This window comes from Pipistrellus kuhlii, unplaced genomic scaffold, assembly GCF_014108245.1.
Source record: "Pipistrellus kuhlii isolate mPipKuh1 unplaced genomic scaffold, mPipKuh1.p scaffold_m20_p_3, whole genome shotgun sequence".
Lineage (NCBI taxonomy): Eukaryota > Metazoa > Chordata > Mammalia > Chiroptera > Vespertilionidae > Pipistrellus > Pipistrellus kuhlii.
Window position 1 is genome coordinate 49,104,612 of NW_023425529.1, and position 17,339 is coordinate 49,121,950.

Consider the following 17,339-nt stretch of genomic DNA (forward strand, 5'->3'; position numbering starts at 1 on the left):
TATTTAAAAAAAAAAAAGAATTTATTGGGGTTCCATAGGTCAATAAAATTATATAGGTATCAAGTGTATTCGCAATTTGTTTTTTTTTTTTTATCCTACCGTGTCTCTCCAGGTATTCTATGTCTGGTTTGATGCCACATTTGGATACATATCCATCACCGCCAACTACACAGACCAGTGGGAGAGGTGGTGGAAGAACCCAGAGCAAGTAAGCAGTTCTTGGTTAGCCTGCCTGTGGGGAGGGTGCATGCATATGTGTGTGTTGAGGGGGGTAGGATTGGGTATTGGTTCTTTCTGGGGTCTTTGAAGAAGGTCTCAGGAGCTTTTCTTCCAACTATATTCTATAGGTGAACCTCTACCAGTTCATGGCCAAAGACAATGTTCCCTTTCACGGGTTAGTCTTTCCTTGTTCGGCCCTAGGAGCTGAGGACAACTACACGTTGGTCAGCCATCTCATTGCTACAGGTACCTGGAAGCCCGGACTAGGAATATTCCGAGGGAATGAGGGCTGAGGTGATACTTGGAAGGTTTTGGAAAGGTGCTAAGTCTTGAATTAGGAGTTGAGATGAGATAGGAAGTAATTTGAACATGAGAACTCAACCTAGGAGGAAACAAGAACCTGAAGAAAAAAGCAAGTGTCAAAAGTTAAAACTGTAATGAATAGAAGCAAGCAGAGGGGAGGGGTCGGGGGAAGGCCCAAATGGAGAGACAGAATCTCCCAAGTTCGATCCAGGCCAGCTACTCAGAAAGTGTTGCTGGACACCCATAGTTGAGTTCAAAGGAGAGTCAGAAGGTCAGAGAGGGAAGAAAGTGATTTGAGCAGATGGTTCTCATTCATTCTCTTTCTCTGTCCAGAGTATCTGAATTATGAGGATGGGAAATTCTCTAAGAGCCGGGGTGTAGGAGTGTTTGGGGACATGGCCCAGGACACAGGGATTCCTGCTGACATCTGGCGCTTCTACCTGCTGTACATTCGGCCTGAGGGCCAGGACAGTGCCTTCTCCTGGACAGATATGTTACTGAAGAATAATTCTGAGCTGCTTAACAACCTGGGAAACTTCATCAATAGGTAGGATTGGTGAGGGATCAGTCAGTAGATGAACTGGGCTGGTGCTAACTCTGCTTCATGAAGATGGGAATGAAGAGATGCCTAGTAAATGGGCAGGAGGCCGGGAGGGTGAGGAGATAATGTGGAAAGTGGATTTCTGTTAACTAGGACTTGCTCCTAGAACATAATAGGTTATGTATGCTTGGGGGAAGTTGGTTGTAGAAATGTGACTTAGCAAAGTTGGTCACAAAGTTTAGTAAATTCTCTTACTAATGTTCTTTGCAAAATTGAAAATGTGCCTTCCGCCCCCCCCCCCCCCCCCCCCAAAAAAAAAAAAGTTAACTTGCATGCCTTTGAAAAGTTTAACCGAGGAAAGGGTTTATTTTAGGGTAGAGGTAGGAGACTTCTACTGTACTCTGGAGTTTTTGTTACTTGAGCTCAATTTCATTTTTGGCCATATGTCAGCTATTCTGCAATCTAAAGAAATACCCTTAATGGCTACCTACCCTTTCAGGTTTGGTCGTTAATCACTTTAACAGGTAGTCCCTATTAGAGTATTTGATAGCAGTGTACCTATATTACAACATGATTATTATGAGGGTGGATTTTTAAAAATAAAACGAACCATTCCTACATTAACTTTATCAGGTTTCTTTAAACAAGGGATAATGTATGTGAAATGTCTGTTATGTGCAGTTATATTCTTAGGGGGGAGAGAATAAGGAATTACTTTGTTAAGCTTTGCCTTCCAGCTTGAAGGAGCTAGGAAGTATCAGTTCTGAAAGAATGTAGAATTAGAAATAAAAGGCATCCAAATTGGAAAAGAAGTAAAGTTATCCTTATTTGCAGATGACATGAAAGAATGTAGAATTAAGAAAATCGGATCAAATTTCTATACGGAGACTGGGAAATTACTTTTTTTCTCTCCCCTCTCCTTCCCTTACTCCTATCAAGAGCTGGCATGTTTGTGTCTAAGTTTTTTGGGGGTTATGTGCCCGAGATGGTGCTTACCTCTGATGATCAGCGCCTGCTGGCCCACGTCACCCTGGAGCTACAGCACTACCACCAACTTCTAGAGAAGGTTCGGTAAGTAACCTGCACCCGCCTCAGCCGAGTGGGCTGCTGGCATGTTGAGAACCCCATACTGGTCCCTCCAAGACCTTATACTTTGGCCTGCCTCCCCCCTTCCCAGAATCCGGGATGCCTTACGCAGTATCCTCACCATCTCTCGTTATGGCAACCAGTACATTCAGGTTAATGAACCCTGGAAGCGGATTAAAGGCAACGAGGCCGACAGGTAGGTGAGGTGGGGTTGGCTACAGGGATAAAGTGGTAGGCTGTGTCCTCTGAGAAGTCCTAATGCCTCTTTTCACCTAGGCAGCGGGCAGGGACGGTGACAGGCCTGGCGGTGAACATAGCTGCTTTGCTGTCCACCATGCTCCAGCCTTACATGCCTACGGTTAGCTCTACGATTGCGACCCAGCTGCAGCTCCCACCTCCAGCCTGCAGCATCCTGCCCATGGACTTCCTATGTATCTTACCAGCAGGACACCAGATTGGCACAGTAGGTCTTTGAGGATCAGAAGAGCCATTGTCTCTTACTAGTAAAATTCCTACATTTGCCATGCAGTCTTTGGGAAGGGTCAGAGGACTTACTTTGGGCATGGGGCTTTCACAGCTATTCTCTGAAGCCCTTTAGCACCCCTCCCCACTTTGCACTTAGGCTTGTTTCTGATATAAAATCCTTGGTGTTGGCTCACAAGCCCAGTGTTATCTGTAGCCCATATTTTCTCATCATCCTTCATATCAGAACCTAGTACATGGTACATGAAACTGGTATATAGTAGATGAAATAATGCGATGGTCACTTGGTCTCCATAAGGCTAACAGGCAGTGAGCTGTGAGAATACAGGGTAGCAATTTCCCCTTTGACACAAGATCAAGTAAGTCCACCTCTAAACTTGCATCATTTAGTCTTGGGCCCTATGAATACTTAGGTTTTTCATAGTGACTGCTAGGGGTTTTCCTGTGTTCTTTACTGAAGTCAGTGATACACTCAAGCTTGTAAAGCATTTAGAGTCCCTGAACGTCAGTGATCGGGGTTAGAGGGGCCCTCTGTATAGCCTGATAGAGTTTATACCTAATCAGTGAGTGATTCTGGATTTCTTTTTTCTTATAGGTCAGTCCGTTGTTCCAAAAATTGGAAAATGACCAGATTGAAAATTTGAGGCAGCGCTTCGGTGGGGGCCAGGTGAGAAAGCTAGACTGTGCTCTCACCCAGCAGTAGCCACAGTGCCATCTCCTAAGTGTCCCTAAGTAGTCCTCACTCATCACTCTTTCCACCTTTTGGCCCTGCTGCTTCCTCACTTAAAGTTTTTCTTTCCTGTCTTAGCTAGAAGAGTCCCCGATGTTAAAGGTAATAACTTTCCTCAAGATGTTTCTAAAACTTGAGGTCGGGGGATATTTATGGTAGCAGGTGATAATTCTGTTGTTATTCTTCAGGCAAAAGTGTCTCCCAAACCAGCAGTTGTGGAGAGAGCTGGACCACAGCAGATACAAGTGCTGATGGATGAAGTGACAAAACAGGTATGAAGTTTGAATCCTATGTGGGAGACCAGGAATCTTGAATCCTACATAGGTCCTTTCCATCTCACTACTGTTTTATTCCCTTCCCTCCCGCCCCCCTTCTCTTAGGGCAACATTGTCCGAGAGCTGAAAGCACAAAAGGCCGACAAGAACCAGATTGCTGCAGAAGTTGCTAAACTCTTGGATCTGAAGAAGCAGTTGGCTCTAGCTGAAGGAAAACCTCTTGAAACCCCTAAAGGCAAGAAGAAAAAGTGAAAGTGAGAACCTGGCTTATAGAGTCACTTTAATGGATATGGACAGTAGTAAATAAATATGCAATCTCTATGTACATGCTGAGACCCTTTCTTGTCTACCCAGAGCTTTCCCTCTACTGTAGGAGGTTAGTAGCCATTTCTGGGAAAAGATGGTACTGGCTCAAGGGGGAAGTGATGGTCCCAAGTGTTCATGCTTGATGCAGATTGACCATTCGGTCAATCAGAGCTCGGCGAGTCACCTCCACTTCTCTGGTCAGACGCTCGATTTCCTGCTTGAGCCGTTCATTCTCTTCAGCTAGCTGTGCCACTTTCCTTTCATTCTCTTGTTCTTTATCCTTCATGCGTTGCTTTCCAGCCCGGGCTGGGGATTGACCACTCCGTTTCCTTTTCCTGGGTATTCCTTGGTCTTCCTCTTCTTCCTCCTGAGCCGGAGAGCTCTGACTGGAATCTAGAGAGCGAGGGCTCTGGAAGGTGCTTGTGACCTCTGCTGGTCCTGGCTCCTCAGCCAGCCACGCCAGAGAGGCAGGGTCAAGTGTGGTGAAGGTTTTTGATTCTTCCTTCAAGGGAATGAGGAAAGGTTGGCGCTATTAGTTGAGACGGGAAAATTAGCATCCCATCCCCCGCCCCAGCTTTATGTATAGCATTCTCACCTCCTCATTTCCAGGGGGTGAGACATAGGCACGCCCGTTTTCATCTGAGGACAGCACCTCCTGCAGGTCCTCATACCAGGCTTCCAGCTCCCAGCTGGACAGTGCCCCGAAGGAGAAAGGCAAAGGCTCGGCTGCCATGGCTGCAGCTTGATCAGGCTCTGAGAAAGGATATACTTAGGACAGTGGGGAAGGGAGGGAAGGATAGGGGGTGGAATGAGCACCACAAAGCAGTCAAACAGTTTATACTGCCATTTGGCAAACTGGTCTGCTGCCAGTTTGCCAGTAAAGTTTTTTGTTTTTTTAAAATATATTTTATTGATTTTTTTTTACAGAGAAGAAGAGAGAGGGATAGAGAGTTAGAAACATCAAAGAGAGAGAATCATCGATCAGCTGCCTCCTGCACACCCCTGCAACCAACGTACATGCCCTTGACTGGAATCAAACCCAGGACCCTTCAGTCCGCAGGCTGATGCTCTATCCACTGAGCCAAACCGGTTTTGGCTGCAGTAAAGTTTTATTGGAACAAGGACACATCTATTGATTTACACATTTTTTATGGCTACTTTTATGCTACAATAGTGGAGATGACTATTTGTGACAAATTGTGTGGCCCTCCATATCTAAAACATTTACTGTCTGGCCCTTTAAAATTTACCAACCCCTGGTCTATACTATTATAATATTCCCTCCTTGCTTTTGCCCAGCACTTGAAGAAGTGCCTGGATAGACATTCTTACGGGATTGTAGTAAAAGCTGCCCGCCATAGTTGGTTTGGCTTAGTGGATAGAGCATCAGCCTGACGACTGAAGGATCCCGAGTTTGATTCCAGTCAAGGGCACATAGCTTGGTTCCAAGTTCCTTGACCCTGGTTGTGTGTGTGTAGGAGGCAACCAATTGATGTGTCTCTTTCACATTGATGTTTCTGTCTCTCCCCTCTCCCTGTCACTCTCTCTAAAAATCAATGGGAAAAATAGCGTTGAGTGAAAATTAACAACAAAAAAGTTAGCCGCCCTGAGAAACTCCATTGGTAGTTTCCAGGGGCAATTACCACATCAGTTGTGCTTCTTTTTCCTGTGGAGAGTTTATAGACATTTACATTACAATTCATAACAGTAGCAAAATTACAGTTATGAAGTAGCAACGAAAATAATTTTATGGTTGGGGGTCAATACAACATGAGGACCTGAATTAAAGGGTTGCAGCATTAGAAAGGTTGAGAACCACTTCTAAAGGAAAGATAAACAGCATCTTGTAGGAGTTGGTTTTGGGAAAGAGTTGGTTAGGTTTACCTGCTTTCAGGTGTGGTGATGTATGAAGATACACTTCCTTCTTGAACACTGTGGGGAATCAAAGATAAATATGTTAACCATTTTTTGGAAGAGGGAGAGCCATGTTCTTTTATCTCCAGCATCCCATTGATCGGCTCTTACTTCCTGTCTTATAGAGTATGGATAGTTAACTGTCCCAGTAGCCATTTTCAAGGACAGGAGAGCCTAATTTCCTTTATTTTTAGTTGTTGACATTTGTGGTCCTGATTGCATAATAGGAAAGCCCTGGCCATCTCAGCTTTCTCTAAATTCAAGGCAGGCTTCAAACCTGCCAAGGTAAGTAAGGACGACTACACTACAGGGAAGGGAGCAAATCAAGTGACATTTTCCTGTAATTCCATTTCCACACTGATAGCCTCCAAATTGTACAGTGCCGGTATAGACCTCTAACTCTGTTATCTTAACTGCTTACTTGCTGTCTGCTTTTGGATGTCTAATAGGCATCTCAGACTTCATATGTCTAAAAACAAACTCCTGCCAATCTTCCCCTTCCAAAGTTTTCCCTGTCTTGGTAAATGGCAATTCTAGTAGCTTTGTTATCTTCATTGATTCCTCTCCTCTTACACCTCACAATCCAATCCAAATCACCAGCAACATTTCTTAACTCATTCTTCAGAAACCCAGAATCTAATTCTTCCCAGTTCCATCACTACTATCAAGTTACTATCTCCCTTGGATGACTGCAGTTTCCCAGTTTCTGCTCTTAACACGGGTCCTTGAGTCTATTCACAACATGGCAACCACAGTGGGCCTTTTAAAACTTAAAAATCAGGTCATGCCATTCCTCCGTTCAAAATTACCAGTGACTTCTGCTTTCACACACACTAAAGGCTAATATCCTTAAAGTGGGTTAGGAGAACCCACACAGTCTGCTCCTTCTCTGCCCTGGATTTCTCATTGACCATTCTCCCTCTTCTCACTCTAGTCCAGCCAACTGGCCTGTTCTCTAAAGAGACTATGCCTGCTCCCACCTCAGGACCCCTCTTCTTACTGTCCCTTCTGGAAAGCTCTCCCACATACCTCCATAGCTTACTGCTGCACCTCTTTCAGGTTTTTCATCTAATGGTCATTTCAGTGAGGAAATCCCCGATCACCCAATGTAAACTTAACTCTCACCCAAAGCATTCTCTACCCTTTCGTTCATTAGTTTTCTCTATGGCACTTATCTGTTTACTGTCTGCCTCTTCCCACTGAACTAGAAGCTCTGAGAGCACAATTTCCCCCCTCTTATTCATAGATGTATACTGGGCCCCAAACTGCACATAGTAGGTGCTTGTTAGGAATGGATAAATTCTCCCCAATCTCTCTTAAAGGGAAGGGAGGGTGAAGCCAGAAGTAGAGCAGCATCTGCCTATCTCTGGGGACTGTAGATGCAATATCGCCCAGAGTGTTTCTCTGCAGGACTGTCCTCCCTGGGGAACCCTCCTTGCCTTCCAGAGCCTGGAAGGTGGCTTTCATCAGCAGTGGAGCTCCAGGCCAGAGGGCTGTAGAACCAAACGGGACTGGCCTGATGCAATGGTTACACAGAGATTAGTTGGAGCCAGGACAGGGAGAAAGAGGCAGGGACCACTCTCAGGGGAAGGACCATACACTGGGGAGACCCCAAATGACTTCCCCCACTTAAGAAATACAGGATGCTCTCTTGTGCAGGAGGCCCAGGAACCTCTGGGGGAAAGTAAAAAAACCTATCTCCTCTCCCTGGCCATGGGCATCCTTCCTCCCAGGCTGTGTCAGTTTCCCGAAGGTGCAGAATGGCTGTCCCGTGTAAGGTTCCAGAGCCCTACTACCAACGTGGCCATGCTGGCACTGAGACGCCGCTGCCTCCGACACGGGACTAGGGGTGGGGCTGCTGGTGGCCAAGCCAAGGCAGCGGCCTAAGCTACGGCCCAACAGGCTTCTGGACGTGGGGGTGTGTCTTGCTGCTCCGCCTCCCACCACCAGACTGGCCTAAGGTCAGCATCTGCAGAGAACAGAATAACTCTCCTGAGGGGCAGCCGGGCCCCTTCGCCCCAGGCAGGGGTGAGTGATGCTGTCGTCCGTAACATGTGAAGCAGGGTCTGTAATACCTCTCCAGAATAAAAAAAATCCTCCCCATCTCTCCTTCGGACCGTCACTAACTTCATTACGGAGGGGGTGATGCCACATACTGAGGAGGAGATGCCCCGACTTTGAGGGGACAACGTCGCAAAGATGGAAGAGTGAAAGGGAGATGTACTCACCTCTCGCCTCAGATTGCGGCTCTGATTTTGGCTCTGTCGCTGCCACCCGTTCATCTTCAACATGATATGCTCTGCGTCTTAGACCCGAGTCTCTGACCTCGGTATCCCCCAAGCAGTGATCTTTTAACAGGACCTTGTCCTCCTCTCGGGGGCGGAGCCAGAAGCCCACCAATCAGAAAGCGGCACGCCAGTTTTGGCTCCGCCCCACCCCTCACATCCGCCACTCAGGAGTCTCGCGGCCCCGCCCCCATCGCTCCCTCCCGCTCGGGGGTCCAGTTCTGGTCGGACCCGGAAGTGGCTCTGGGTCACGAGGCTCCGCCGAGGAGGTGAGTGAGTCATGCGCGCGCGCGGAGGGGGAGAGCTGGCAGGGGGAGGGGAGGGAAGGGGGGCGGGAATGATGCAATGTTTGGCAACCCGTCGGTGCGCGCACGCGCAGGGGACTACAGGGAGGTGGGAGGTGCGGGAGGGGGGAAGAGGGGAGAGGCGGGGCGCCAGCTCTTAGCATCCTACGGCCCCAACGGCTGGCAACCGAAGCTGCCCCTAGGCTGACGAGTGAACCCTCCCTGTGGCTTGTCGTAGGAGTTCTCGGTCCGCCCACCTGGCATTAGCCCCCGTTTTACCTTCGCCATAAAGGGCTCCCATTTTCCTCGGCTCCCCTTCCAGCTCATAATGGGCACAAAGCCTTTGAAACCTCCTTCCTTTGAAAGTTTGCAGCAGGCTGCTAGGGTTGTCTACATCTCGAATCTTCTTAAAGGGGTCAGATCTTTTAGCCTCTAACTACCCCAAAAAGGAGCCGAGGTACTTGAATCCCCTTGGTAGTCACTTTCAGAAGAGTACCCTGAACTCGTTTTGATAAAAGTTTCTAATGAGTTCTCAACATGCCAGAATTCATGCTCTTTTCCTGACCGGTCGGATTCCGTTTCCCCACTCATCTTCCCTCATGGCGCTCCGGTGCCCTTCACCAAAGACCAAGACCCGCCCTTTTCACTGTTCCAGACAGTAAGTCCTGACTCCCTAATGCGAGGAGCTGGGCATAGGCCTCCTGCCTGCTAGGTGTTTGGGCTGCAGTAGAGTCTTGTTGCCTGGGAGAGTAAATGCACTTACGCGCACAACTGCCTTGGACTAGGTTCTCAGGAAAGGTCAGATTCTAGCTTCAGCTGCCCCTCACTTGCCCAGGGATTCCAGGCCAGCCACCTAATATCTCTGTGCCTCAACCTTCTTGTTTGAAGAGAGAGAGAGAGAGAGAGAGAGAGAGAGAGAGAGAGAGAGAGAGAGAGAGAGAGAGAGAGAGAGAGAGAAAAGAGCTGTAAAGGTAAAATAAGACATCTATGAACTTGGAGGCAACTTGAACAAAAGTGAAAGGCACCGTGCAAAATGCGAAATATTTTTCTTGTGCCGTTAGGTAGAAAGCAGAGGCCATGTGGTGGCCTGTTACACATCCTGTCATACTGCCACAGGGACAGTGAGCTTGTCTGAGTAGAAGCTGTGAGAAGGCCGGTGTGATCTGACAGTGACAGGTCTTTGGTCAAGCCTGCTCCGTTGCTCCATTTCTCCATTTCTCCTCTGCAAGCGGGTCTGGGGGTGGGTTGGGCCAGATGCCCTCTCCTGGTTCAAAGACAGGACCAGATTGTCAGTGACAGGCCGAGGTCGTGTTGTGACACGCTGACCTGGGGAGGTGGGTCAAGTCCCACCCAACACATTACTCGGGAAGCCTTTGGGGCGGGGCGGGGCAAGTCGCGACTTTCATCTTTGGGGTCTGGCCCCTCCCGGATCTGGCAGCCAGACTCCCCCCAACAGATTGTGGCTTTGGAAAGGGCCCCTCCCCGGGGAAGGCTGGGATTGGCCGCCAGTGGTCTGGGAAGAGGCTCAGATCCTTCCGCGGGGGGGCTGCGTGGGGTGTTTGTTCTCTTGGGGATTAATGGGGGTTGTGGGGGAGGGGGAGGCGCGCTCCCGCATGCGCACTGCAGCCCCTCCTGTTGGCTCGTCGTTGTCCGCTGGGCGGGGGCCCGGCCCCGCCCCTCTCCCGTCCGGGCAGCGGCGGCGGCGGCGGCAGCGGCGGCTGCGGCGGCGGCGGCGGCGGCGACGGCGGCGGCAGCAGCCTGCGCGGTGCCTTCTGGGAACGGAATCCCCAGGGCTGCCCCTGGCCCCCATGGCGCATGCGCGGGAGGCCGCTCGGTGATCCGCGGCGGCGGCGGCGGCGGCAGCGCTTCCTGCTAGGACCGGCTGGGGCCGTACCGGAGGCTCGGGCTCCACCGACCCTCCTCCCACTCCCTCCCACTCACCCTCTGGGCCGCAACTGCGCAGGGCGGGGCCGGCCGAACCATGGGCCGCGGTGAGTGCAGGGCCCGGCCCCCCCATTCCGCCCCTCCCCCTCCCCTCCAGTCCTACCCTCTGCCCCCTCCGCGTCCTCTCGGCCCCTTTCCCTGGCCTCAGCCTCACTCCCCCGCCCTCACCTGCCCCCACCGTTTCCCTCTCTCAACTGCTTGACTTTTGCCTTCTCCACCTCCCTCCCCTCAGCGCTTTGCCCACCCTCCGCCCGCCTTCTCCCCAAGTTCCTTCCTACTTCGTGCGCCTTCCCCTCCTCCCGGGCTGAGGGAAGCAGGCTGGGTGACAGGGCGCCTTGTTATGAGAGGGAAAGTTTTGAAGCCAGCAGTGTGAGGTAGGAGCGGTGGTGAGGCTGGGGAGATCCTTGCAGGTTGGAGGGGCGGCCCCACATATTAGAGAAGAATCCCTGTCGGAGCTCATTTGAAGCCTGTGGGTAGGAGGTGCTGAATCCCCTTGCCTTAGGCTTGGAAGGAAATCAGGAGCTTCTCAGGGTCCCGGGAGAAGACGGAGTTGTGATTTCAACCTTTCTTAAGACCCAAATGAACCAAATCAGCAGTGGTGGGGGCGAGTTCTAGTCGTACCACCCGAACAAGCAGTTGGGCAGCAATGGTCTAGTGACCTGTGGGGCAGTCTGTACTTTTTATATGATCTGGGGGGTTGGGGGGAGAACAGCAGGGGCCAGACTCTCTGGGAAACTTCCTACTGGCCTGGCATAAGGGAATCTGTCCACACTCCTGGATGAAGTCTTCTGTCTCTGACCGGACAAAAGGACCCTGCTCTGTATATGTCTAGGGATTGGGCTGAGATTCTTTGGTCCCTGGGACTTGAGGCTTTGACCAGGGACTGCATATGTAAAAGGCTGATTGTGGACTCAGCCAGAGTGTTTTATGGGCACTTACTTCACTAAGGATCTTTTCCTTGAGAGTCTCTTGAACTGATGTGCTCTCTTGAGTTGGGCAGATTCCTGACAGTCCCTCTCTCTCCTATCTTGCAGGTGTGGGCTAAGCCGGCGGCCCGGCTTTAGACTGGACCCCACAATGTTTGCAGAGATGTTCAGGTAGCCGTGGTGGTGGGGTGTCAAAGGGTTCCCCCTCATTTCTCTCACCCAGCTCTCTAGGATCCCCCTACAACTTATGTCTTCCTGGAGTACTCCCTCAGGTCCCAGCCCAGCTTAATCCTCCTAATGCCCCTGGATGTCTATGTTATCAGGCACGTGGGAGCTGATTACACACAATGAATGGGGGCAATGAGAGCAGTGGAGCAGACAGACCTGGGGGCCCTGTGGCCACATCTATCCCCATCGGCTGGCAGCGTTGTGTTCGTGAGGGTGCTGTGCTCTATATCAGGTATAGATTCTCAGAGTTCCCTGAATTCTATCCCTAGGCCCTTCAGTTGCCCAATTTCTGTCTCCCACCCTTCCTCTCAAAGCTCAGATCTCTGGTACCCTATTGTGCTCCTGTTCCTCCTCCTTTCCTCAGCCTTTTTGCTATCTCTTTGAATCTACTCTTCCCCTCTATCTCTTCCCATGTTCCTTACCCTCTGCCCTTCCTAGGAAAGTGACTAAGGAGTGTCTCCTGATTCAGTGTAAACTAACCCCATACTCTCTGACCCTTCCTCTCCCAGCCCAAGTGGCACAGAGCTGTCTTCCTTGGAGCAAACCCGGAGCTACCTCCTCAGTGATGGGACCTGCAAGTGCGGTCTGGAGTGTCCACTCAATGTCCCCAAGGTCAGAGTGATGAGTGTGCCAGAGCGTCCAGGGATAAGCCTAGAGACAATACATATCACTGCCCATGGTAGCCTTTGTCACAGATTCCATCCCCTCAGGGTCCCTATCCTTGCTTCTACCTCACAGGTTTTCAACTTTGACCCTTTGGCCCCGGTGACCCTGGGTGGGGCTGGGGCGGGGCCAGCATCAGAGGAAGACATGACCAAGCTGTGCAACCATCGAAGGAAAGCCGTTGCCATGGCAACCTTATACCGCAGCATGGAGACCACCTGCTCACACTCTTCTCCTGGTGAGTCTTCTCTACTTTACGGAAGAAAACTGAGGGCAACTTAAAGGGCCTGGAAGAGGAATGATGGGAAGAGCTTTATGGGAGGGATCAAGAAGGAAGGCATGGAGAGTGGCTTGGTGAAAGGAGGGAACAGGGAGGTTGGGGATTTTTTAGGCTAACCCATAATTTCTCATTTATTGCAGGAGAGGGAGCGAGCCCCCAAATGTTCCACACTGTGTCCCCAGGGCCCCCCTCTACCCGTCCTCCCTGTAGAGTCCCTCCTACAACTCCACTTAACGGGGGTCCTGGCTCCCTTCCCCCAGAACCATCCTCAGTTCCACAGGCCTTCCCCCCTCTAGCAGGCCCTGGGGGGCTCTTCCCACCGCCAAGGCTTCCCGATCCAGTCCCCTCTGGAGGCAGCAGCAATTCCTGCTTCCTCCCGAGGGGCAATGCTCCCTCTCCAGCTCCGCCTCCTCCACCTGCCATCAGCCTCAATGCCCCCTCATACAACTGGGGAGCACCCCTCCGATCCAGCCTGGTGCCCCCTGACTTGGGCTCTCTTCCAGCTCCTCATGCCTCCTCCTCGCCACCCTCAGATCCTCCTCTCTTCCACTGTAGTGATGCCTTAACACCCCCTCCTTTGCCCCCAAGCAATAATCTCCCTGCTCCCCGTGGCCCCCCTGGTCCTTCCACTCAACCAGCCACTATGCACCTGCCCCTGGTCCTGGGACCCCAGGGAGGGGCCCCCATGGTGGAAGGCCCTGGGGCACCCCCCTTCCTTGCTAGTAGCCTACTCTCTGCAGCCGCCAAGGCACAGCGTCCCCCCCACCCCCCTCCCAGCACTTTACAGGGCCAAAGGCCCTGTGCCCCAGCACCCTCAGCTCCCCACTCATCATCACCCCGTCCCGCTCAGCGCCGTCCCCGCAGACCCCCAACTGTATTGCGATTGCTAGAAGGGGGAGGCCCTCAAGCCCCTAGACGGAGCCGTCCTCGTGCTCCTGCTCCTGTGCCCCAATCCTTTTCTCTCCCTGAGCCATCCCAACCTATTCTCCCTTCTGTGCTGTCCCTTCTGGGACTCCCCACCCCTGGCTCTTCCCACTCCGATGGAAGCTTTAACCTTTTGGGGTCCGATGCACACCTTCCTCCTCCCCCAACCCTCTCCTCAGGGAGCCCTCCCCAGCCTAGGCACCCCATCCTTTCCTCCCTGCCTGGGACCTCCAGTGGCAGCCTCAGCAGTGTGCCAGGTATGTCACGGAGTGAGTGTGGTGGGCCCTTCCTCCCCTGGGGTGGGGAGAGGCAGCCAAGGCATCTAGGGGAGAGTTTAGAACTCTGGGTTGGGGACAGGGAGGTTGGGACACTGGGATAAAGAGTCTCCTTTGAGCTGAATTTGTCTTTTCCTTTGCAGGTGCCCCTGCCCCACCAGCTGCCTCCAAAGCCCCCCTAATTCCCAGCCCTGTACTTCAAAGCCCATCTGACGGATTGGGGATGGGGGCGAGCACCACCTGCCCTCTGCCTCCCCTGGCTGGTGGGGAGGCTTTCCCTTTCCCCAGCCCTGAGCAGGGCCTGGCCCTGAGTGGAGCTGGCTTCCCAGGGATGCTAGGAGCCTTGCCTCTCCCTCTGAGTCTGGGGCAGCCTCCACCTTCTCCATTACTCAGCCACAGTTTATTTGGCATGCTGGCTGGGGGAGGGGGACAGCCGCCCCCTGAGCCCCTGCTACCCCCACCAGGGGGACCTGGCCCTCCTCTAGCCCCAGGCGAGCCCGAAGGGCCTTCACTTTTGGTGGCTTCCCTGCTTCCACCACCCCCTTCAGACCTCCTTCCACCCCCTTCTGCACCTCCTAGCAACCTCCTAGCCTCTTTCCTGCCTCTGTTGGCCCTGGGCCCCACAGCTGGGGACGGGGAAGGATCTGCAGAGGGAGCTGGGGGTCCAAGTGGGGAGACATTTTCAGGTTTAGGAGACCTGCCCCCGCTACTGTTTCCCCCACTTTCAGCCCCTCCTACCCTCATAGCTTTAAATTCTGCGCTGCTGGCTGCCAGCCTGGATCCCCCCTCTGGGACGTCCCCTCAGGTGAGGATAGGGGTGACTGGGTGGGACTCAACAAGAGGTAGAATCAGAGATTGGAGCTGGGAATCAAAGGCTTCCCTCAGGGCCTTTGGGGAAGGCTTAGTGCTTGGCTAAGGGGAGGATAGCTGTACGAACTGGGTCTGTATTTAATACGCGTGGCCTCTTCATGTGAGGCTTCAGATTGTATGTGAAAGTACTGAAAAGGTATGGACTACTTTACACATGTATTATAAGCATTCTTTCTCCTTAGCCCTGTGTCCTGAGTGCCCCCCAACCTGGACCACCTACCTCCAGTGTCACCACGGCAACTACTGACCTGGGAGCCTCCTCTCTGGGCAAGGCCCCCTCCAACTCAGGGAGACCCCCCCAACTCCTTAGCCCTCTGCTGAGTGCCAGCCTGCTGGGTAAGTCTGAGGGCAGACTCTGGTATGAAAGAGAAGGGAAAAAGCAATAAAAATTGGGAGGTGCAGGTGGATAACTGGGGAAGAAAGTCTTTGACCCTTGGATAAAGCCTAAGAGAACAGGATTTGTTCAACTTAATTTGAACAAATTAAGGTTTGTCTAGGGAGACCCCTGACCTTATAATTCAACAGGTGATCTGTCTTCGCTGACCAGCAGCCCTGGAGCGCTCCCCAGCCTGTTGCAGCCTCCTGGCTCTCTTCTCTCTGGCCACCTGGGGTTGCAGCTCCTCCCTGCGGGGGGAGCCCCTCCTCCCCTCTCAGAGGCGTCTAGTCCCTTAGCCTGCCTGCTACAAAGTCTCCAGGTGAGGGGTTAGGGGTATGTTTGTCAAGAGGTTTTCCCAAACTGGAAATAAGCATTCTGAATTACAAAGCAGGCTAACATGAGATTTTGTTTTTGCCTGTAGATCCCTCCAGAGCAGCCAGAAGCCCCCTGTCTGCCCCCCGAGAGCCCCACCTCAGCCCTGGAACCAGAGCCTGCTCGGCCTCCCCTCAGTGCCTTAGCCCCACCCCACAGTTCTCCCGACCCCCCCGTCCCTGAGCTGCTCACTGGGAGGGGGTCAGGGAAACGGGGCCGGAGGGGAGGGGGACACAGGGGCATTAATGGTGAAGCCAGGCCAGGCCGGGGTCGAAAGCCTGGCAGCCGGCGGGAACCTGGCAGATTAGCCCTCAAGTGGGGGGCACGTGGAGGCTTCAATGGACAAATGGAACGGTCCCCAAAAAGGACCCACCATTGGCAGCATAATGGGGAACTGGCTGAAGGGGGTGCTGAGCCCAAGGATCCATCCCCTCCTGGGCCCCATTCTGAGGACCTTAAGGTGAGTGCAGGGATGGAGGTCTGGCTGAAGGGCTCTGAGGAACGGCTGTAGCCACGCTGCCTTTTCTTAACTTTCCCTACACACACAGTCCATCTTTTCTCAGGTGCCTCCGGGGGTAGTCAGAAAGTCTCGTCGAGGCCGGAGGAGAAAATACAAGTGAGTATTGGGCCCACCACAATCTTGGCCTTTCCTCACTTCTTACTGGGTTTGTAGAAATGACTAAGAGAAGTAGCTTGGTTTTCAAAAGGGCAAATACTTATTTGAGTATGAATAAGCATACTATGCCTTTACTGTCCAAATGTAGAAAGTTTCCCACCCAAACTCTGAAATTCACCTGGTGCTTGGGGGACGCGTTCCTGATCCTCTGTGCCCCTTATTGCAGCCCTACCCGGAACAGCAATATCTCCCGCCAGGATGTTACCTTGGACCCCAGCCCCACAACCCGAGTAAGTGTGTACCAGTTGGTGGGAGGGGACGTATAAGGGATGAGGCAGGAGGAAAAACTGGTTAAAGGGAGTGGGGAGAAAATAAAAGACTTCTTGATACCTAACTGTTAGATCACTTCTTTCGACTTCCCCTCTTGTATAGGCAGCTGTCCCTCTGCCTCCCCGGGCCCGCCCTGGCCGTCCTGCCAAAAACAAGAGGAGGAAACTGGCCCCATAGCAGCCATACCTGGAGCTGGATCTGACCCTGATTGGGGAAAGCTGAGTGCTGAGCCTTGGGAGCCCCTGCCAGCCACCTGCACCTGTGGACAGTGGGTGGGGGCACTACTCCCCACTCAGAGCACAAATGCAAGCCCTTCCCCTACGATCCCATCCTGAGCCATTGCAGGGGGTAGGGAAGCTCTGCCCCTCCCCCCAAAGCCATGTCACTGAAAAGGCCTTGGGGGGGGGGGTAATATGGCCCGCTCCCCACCAGGCTAAGGGGAATTCCCCCTTCCCCAGGTCTTTTATTTGTTTAAGTTATTTTTGCACAAATGACTCTTTTATATTTAATTCGACTTCATTGCCTCCCTTCTTGAAGCCAGCAGGCTCAGTTTACAAACCTGTGAGCTACTGTTGGCTGCTGTCCTCCTCCCCAGTGAAAGGTACAAAGCAATAAGCATCATGCATCCTCCCCTTACCTCTCCAACACCCCTCTGTCTCTGGCTCAGGTTGCTCAAAGCACAGATCCTCTCTTACCCCGTCCCCAGGTTTGAAACACATAGCCTCATTTCAAGGTGTAGCCAGCTTCCATCCTCTGGGATAGAAAAAAGGGGTAAGGGGGCAAAGAGAGCCCTCTGGGACTCTCCCCCCACACACACTACACTGCCCCTTCTCCCCTCCTCCCCCCCATCAAATGCTCAGAGACGTTGTGATGATGCGACTGAGGATTATGCAACGTGGTCCAACCGGAGCGGCCAGCATGACCAGCTGTCCAGGGGCTGCCTCCTGCCTTTTCTTTTGTAAAGACAAGACCCTTGGGAGTTTTAATTCTGTTTTGTACTTGCCCTGTGGGGCCTCCACTGCTTTTCTATGGGAGATACTCTTAATTTAACAGATGAGAATATTTTGAAACTCTGGCTCTGACTCTGTACTCATTTTTTCCTTAGTTCT

At 52.2% G+C, this 17,339-nt stretch overlaps 3 protein-coding genes across 11 annotated transcripts in view; 2 read left to right on the forward strand and 1 right to left on the reverse strand.

Annotated features, from left to right (window-relative positions):
- Window positions 1–3,959, forward strand: part of MARS1 (methionyl-tRNA synthetase 1) — a 14,675-nt gene extending 10,716 nt beyond the window's left edge. Inside the window, exons 13-22 of one of the 2 annotated variants that reach the window (XM_036458078.2) lie at window positions 113–208; window positions 348–465; window positions 856–1,069; window positions 2,003–2,134; window positions 2,241–2,345; window positions 2,426–2,612; window positions 3,228–3,299; window positions 3,441–3,464; window positions 3,551–3,634; window positions 3,743–3,959. In XM_036458078.2, the coding sequence (XP_036313971.1) occupies window positions 113–208; window positions 348–465; window positions 856–1,069; window positions 2,003–2,134; window positions 2,241–2,345; window positions 2,426–2,612; window positions 3,228–3,299; window positions 3,441–3,464; window positions 3,551–3,634; window positions 3,743–3,889 (1,179 nt within the window). In that variant the 3' untranslated portion in view covers window positions 3,890–3,959. The remainder of the gene's footprint in view (window positions 1–112; window positions 209–347; window positions 466–855; window positions 1,070–2,002; window positions 2,135–2,240; window positions 2,346–2,425; window positions 2,613–3,227; window positions 3,300–3,440; window positions 3,465–3,550; window positions 3,635–3,742) is intronic. The other variant, XM_036458079.2, reaches the window with a different exon arrangement.
- Window positions 3,901–8,219, reverse strand: DDIT3 (DNA damage inducible transcript 3). 2 transcript variants are annotated; one of them, XM_036458141.2, is made up of 4 exons: window positions 8,086–8,219; window positions 5,828–5,875; window positions 4,539–4,696; window positions 3,901–4,445 (listed from the first exon to the last, which is right to left on the reverse strand). In XM_036458141.2, exons 3-4 carry the CDS (start codon window positions 4,674–4,676, stop codon window positions 4,077–4,079), a joined length of 507 nt encoding a protein of 168 aa, XP_036314034.1. In that variant the 5' UTR covers window positions 4,677–4,696; window positions 5,828–5,875; window positions 8,086–8,219; the 3' UTR covers window positions 3,901–4,076. The 2 variants fall into 2 exon arrangements, with proteins under 2 accessions (XP_036314034.1, XP_036314035.1); XM_036458142.2 differs by having other exon boundaries at window positions 4,539–4,711.
- Window positions 8,220–8,284: 65 nt separating this feature from the next.
- MBD6 (methyl-CpG binding domain protein 6) lies at window positions 8,285–17,305 on the forward strand. 7 transcript variants are annotated; one of them, XM_036458071.2, is made up of 13 exons: window positions 8,285–8,411; window positions 11,405–11,467; window positions 11,620–11,756; window positions 12,034–12,136; window positions 12,263–12,425; window positions 12,608–13,648; window positions 13,810–14,471; window positions 14,719–14,872; window positions 15,062–15,231; window positions 15,334–15,744; window positions 15,833–15,900; window positions 16,049–16,190; window positions 16,333–17,305. In XM_036458071.2, the coding sequence occupies exons 3-13, from the start codon at window positions 11,644–11,646 to the stop codon at window positions 16,405–16,407; spliced, it is 3,102 nt and encodes a 1,033-aa protein (XP_036313964.1). In that variant the 5' UTR covers window positions 8,285–8,411; window positions 11,405–11,467; window positions 11,620–11,643; the 3' UTR covers window positions 16,408–17,305. The 7 variants fall into 7 exon arrangements, with proteins under 7 accessions (XP_036313964.1, XP_036313963.1, XP_036313968.1 ...); XM_036458070.2 differs by lacking the exon at window positions 8,285–8,411 and adding an exon at window positions 10,107–10,417; XM_036458075.2 differs by lacking the exon at window positions 8,285–8,411 and adding an exon at window positions 10,107–10,417 and having other exon boundaries at window positions 16,127–16,190.
- Window positions 17,306–17,339: the final 34 nt, after the last annotated feature.

Coding starts and splice junctions, on each gene's coding strand:
- DDIT3 (XM_036458141.2), bottom strand. CDS start 4,676: ATGGCAGCCGAGCCTTTGCCTTTCTCCTTCGGGGCACTGTCCAGCTGG. Junction 4,446..4,538: donor CACCCCCTGGAAATGAGGAG/GTGAGAATGCTA, acceptor ATTCCCTTGAAG/GAAGAATCAAAAACCTTCAC.
- MBD6 (XM_036458071.2), top strand. CDS start 11,644: ATGAATGGGGGCAATGAGAGCAGTGGAGCAGACAGACCTGGGGGCCCT. Junction 14,472..14,718: donor CCTCTGGGACGTCCCCTCAG/GTGAGGATAGGG, acceptor CTTTCTCCTTAG/CCCTGTGTCCTGAGTGCCCC. Junction 15,745..15,832: donor CCCATTCTGAGGACCTTAAG/GTGAGTGCAGGG, acceptor CTACACACACAG/TCCATCTTTTCTCAGGTGCC.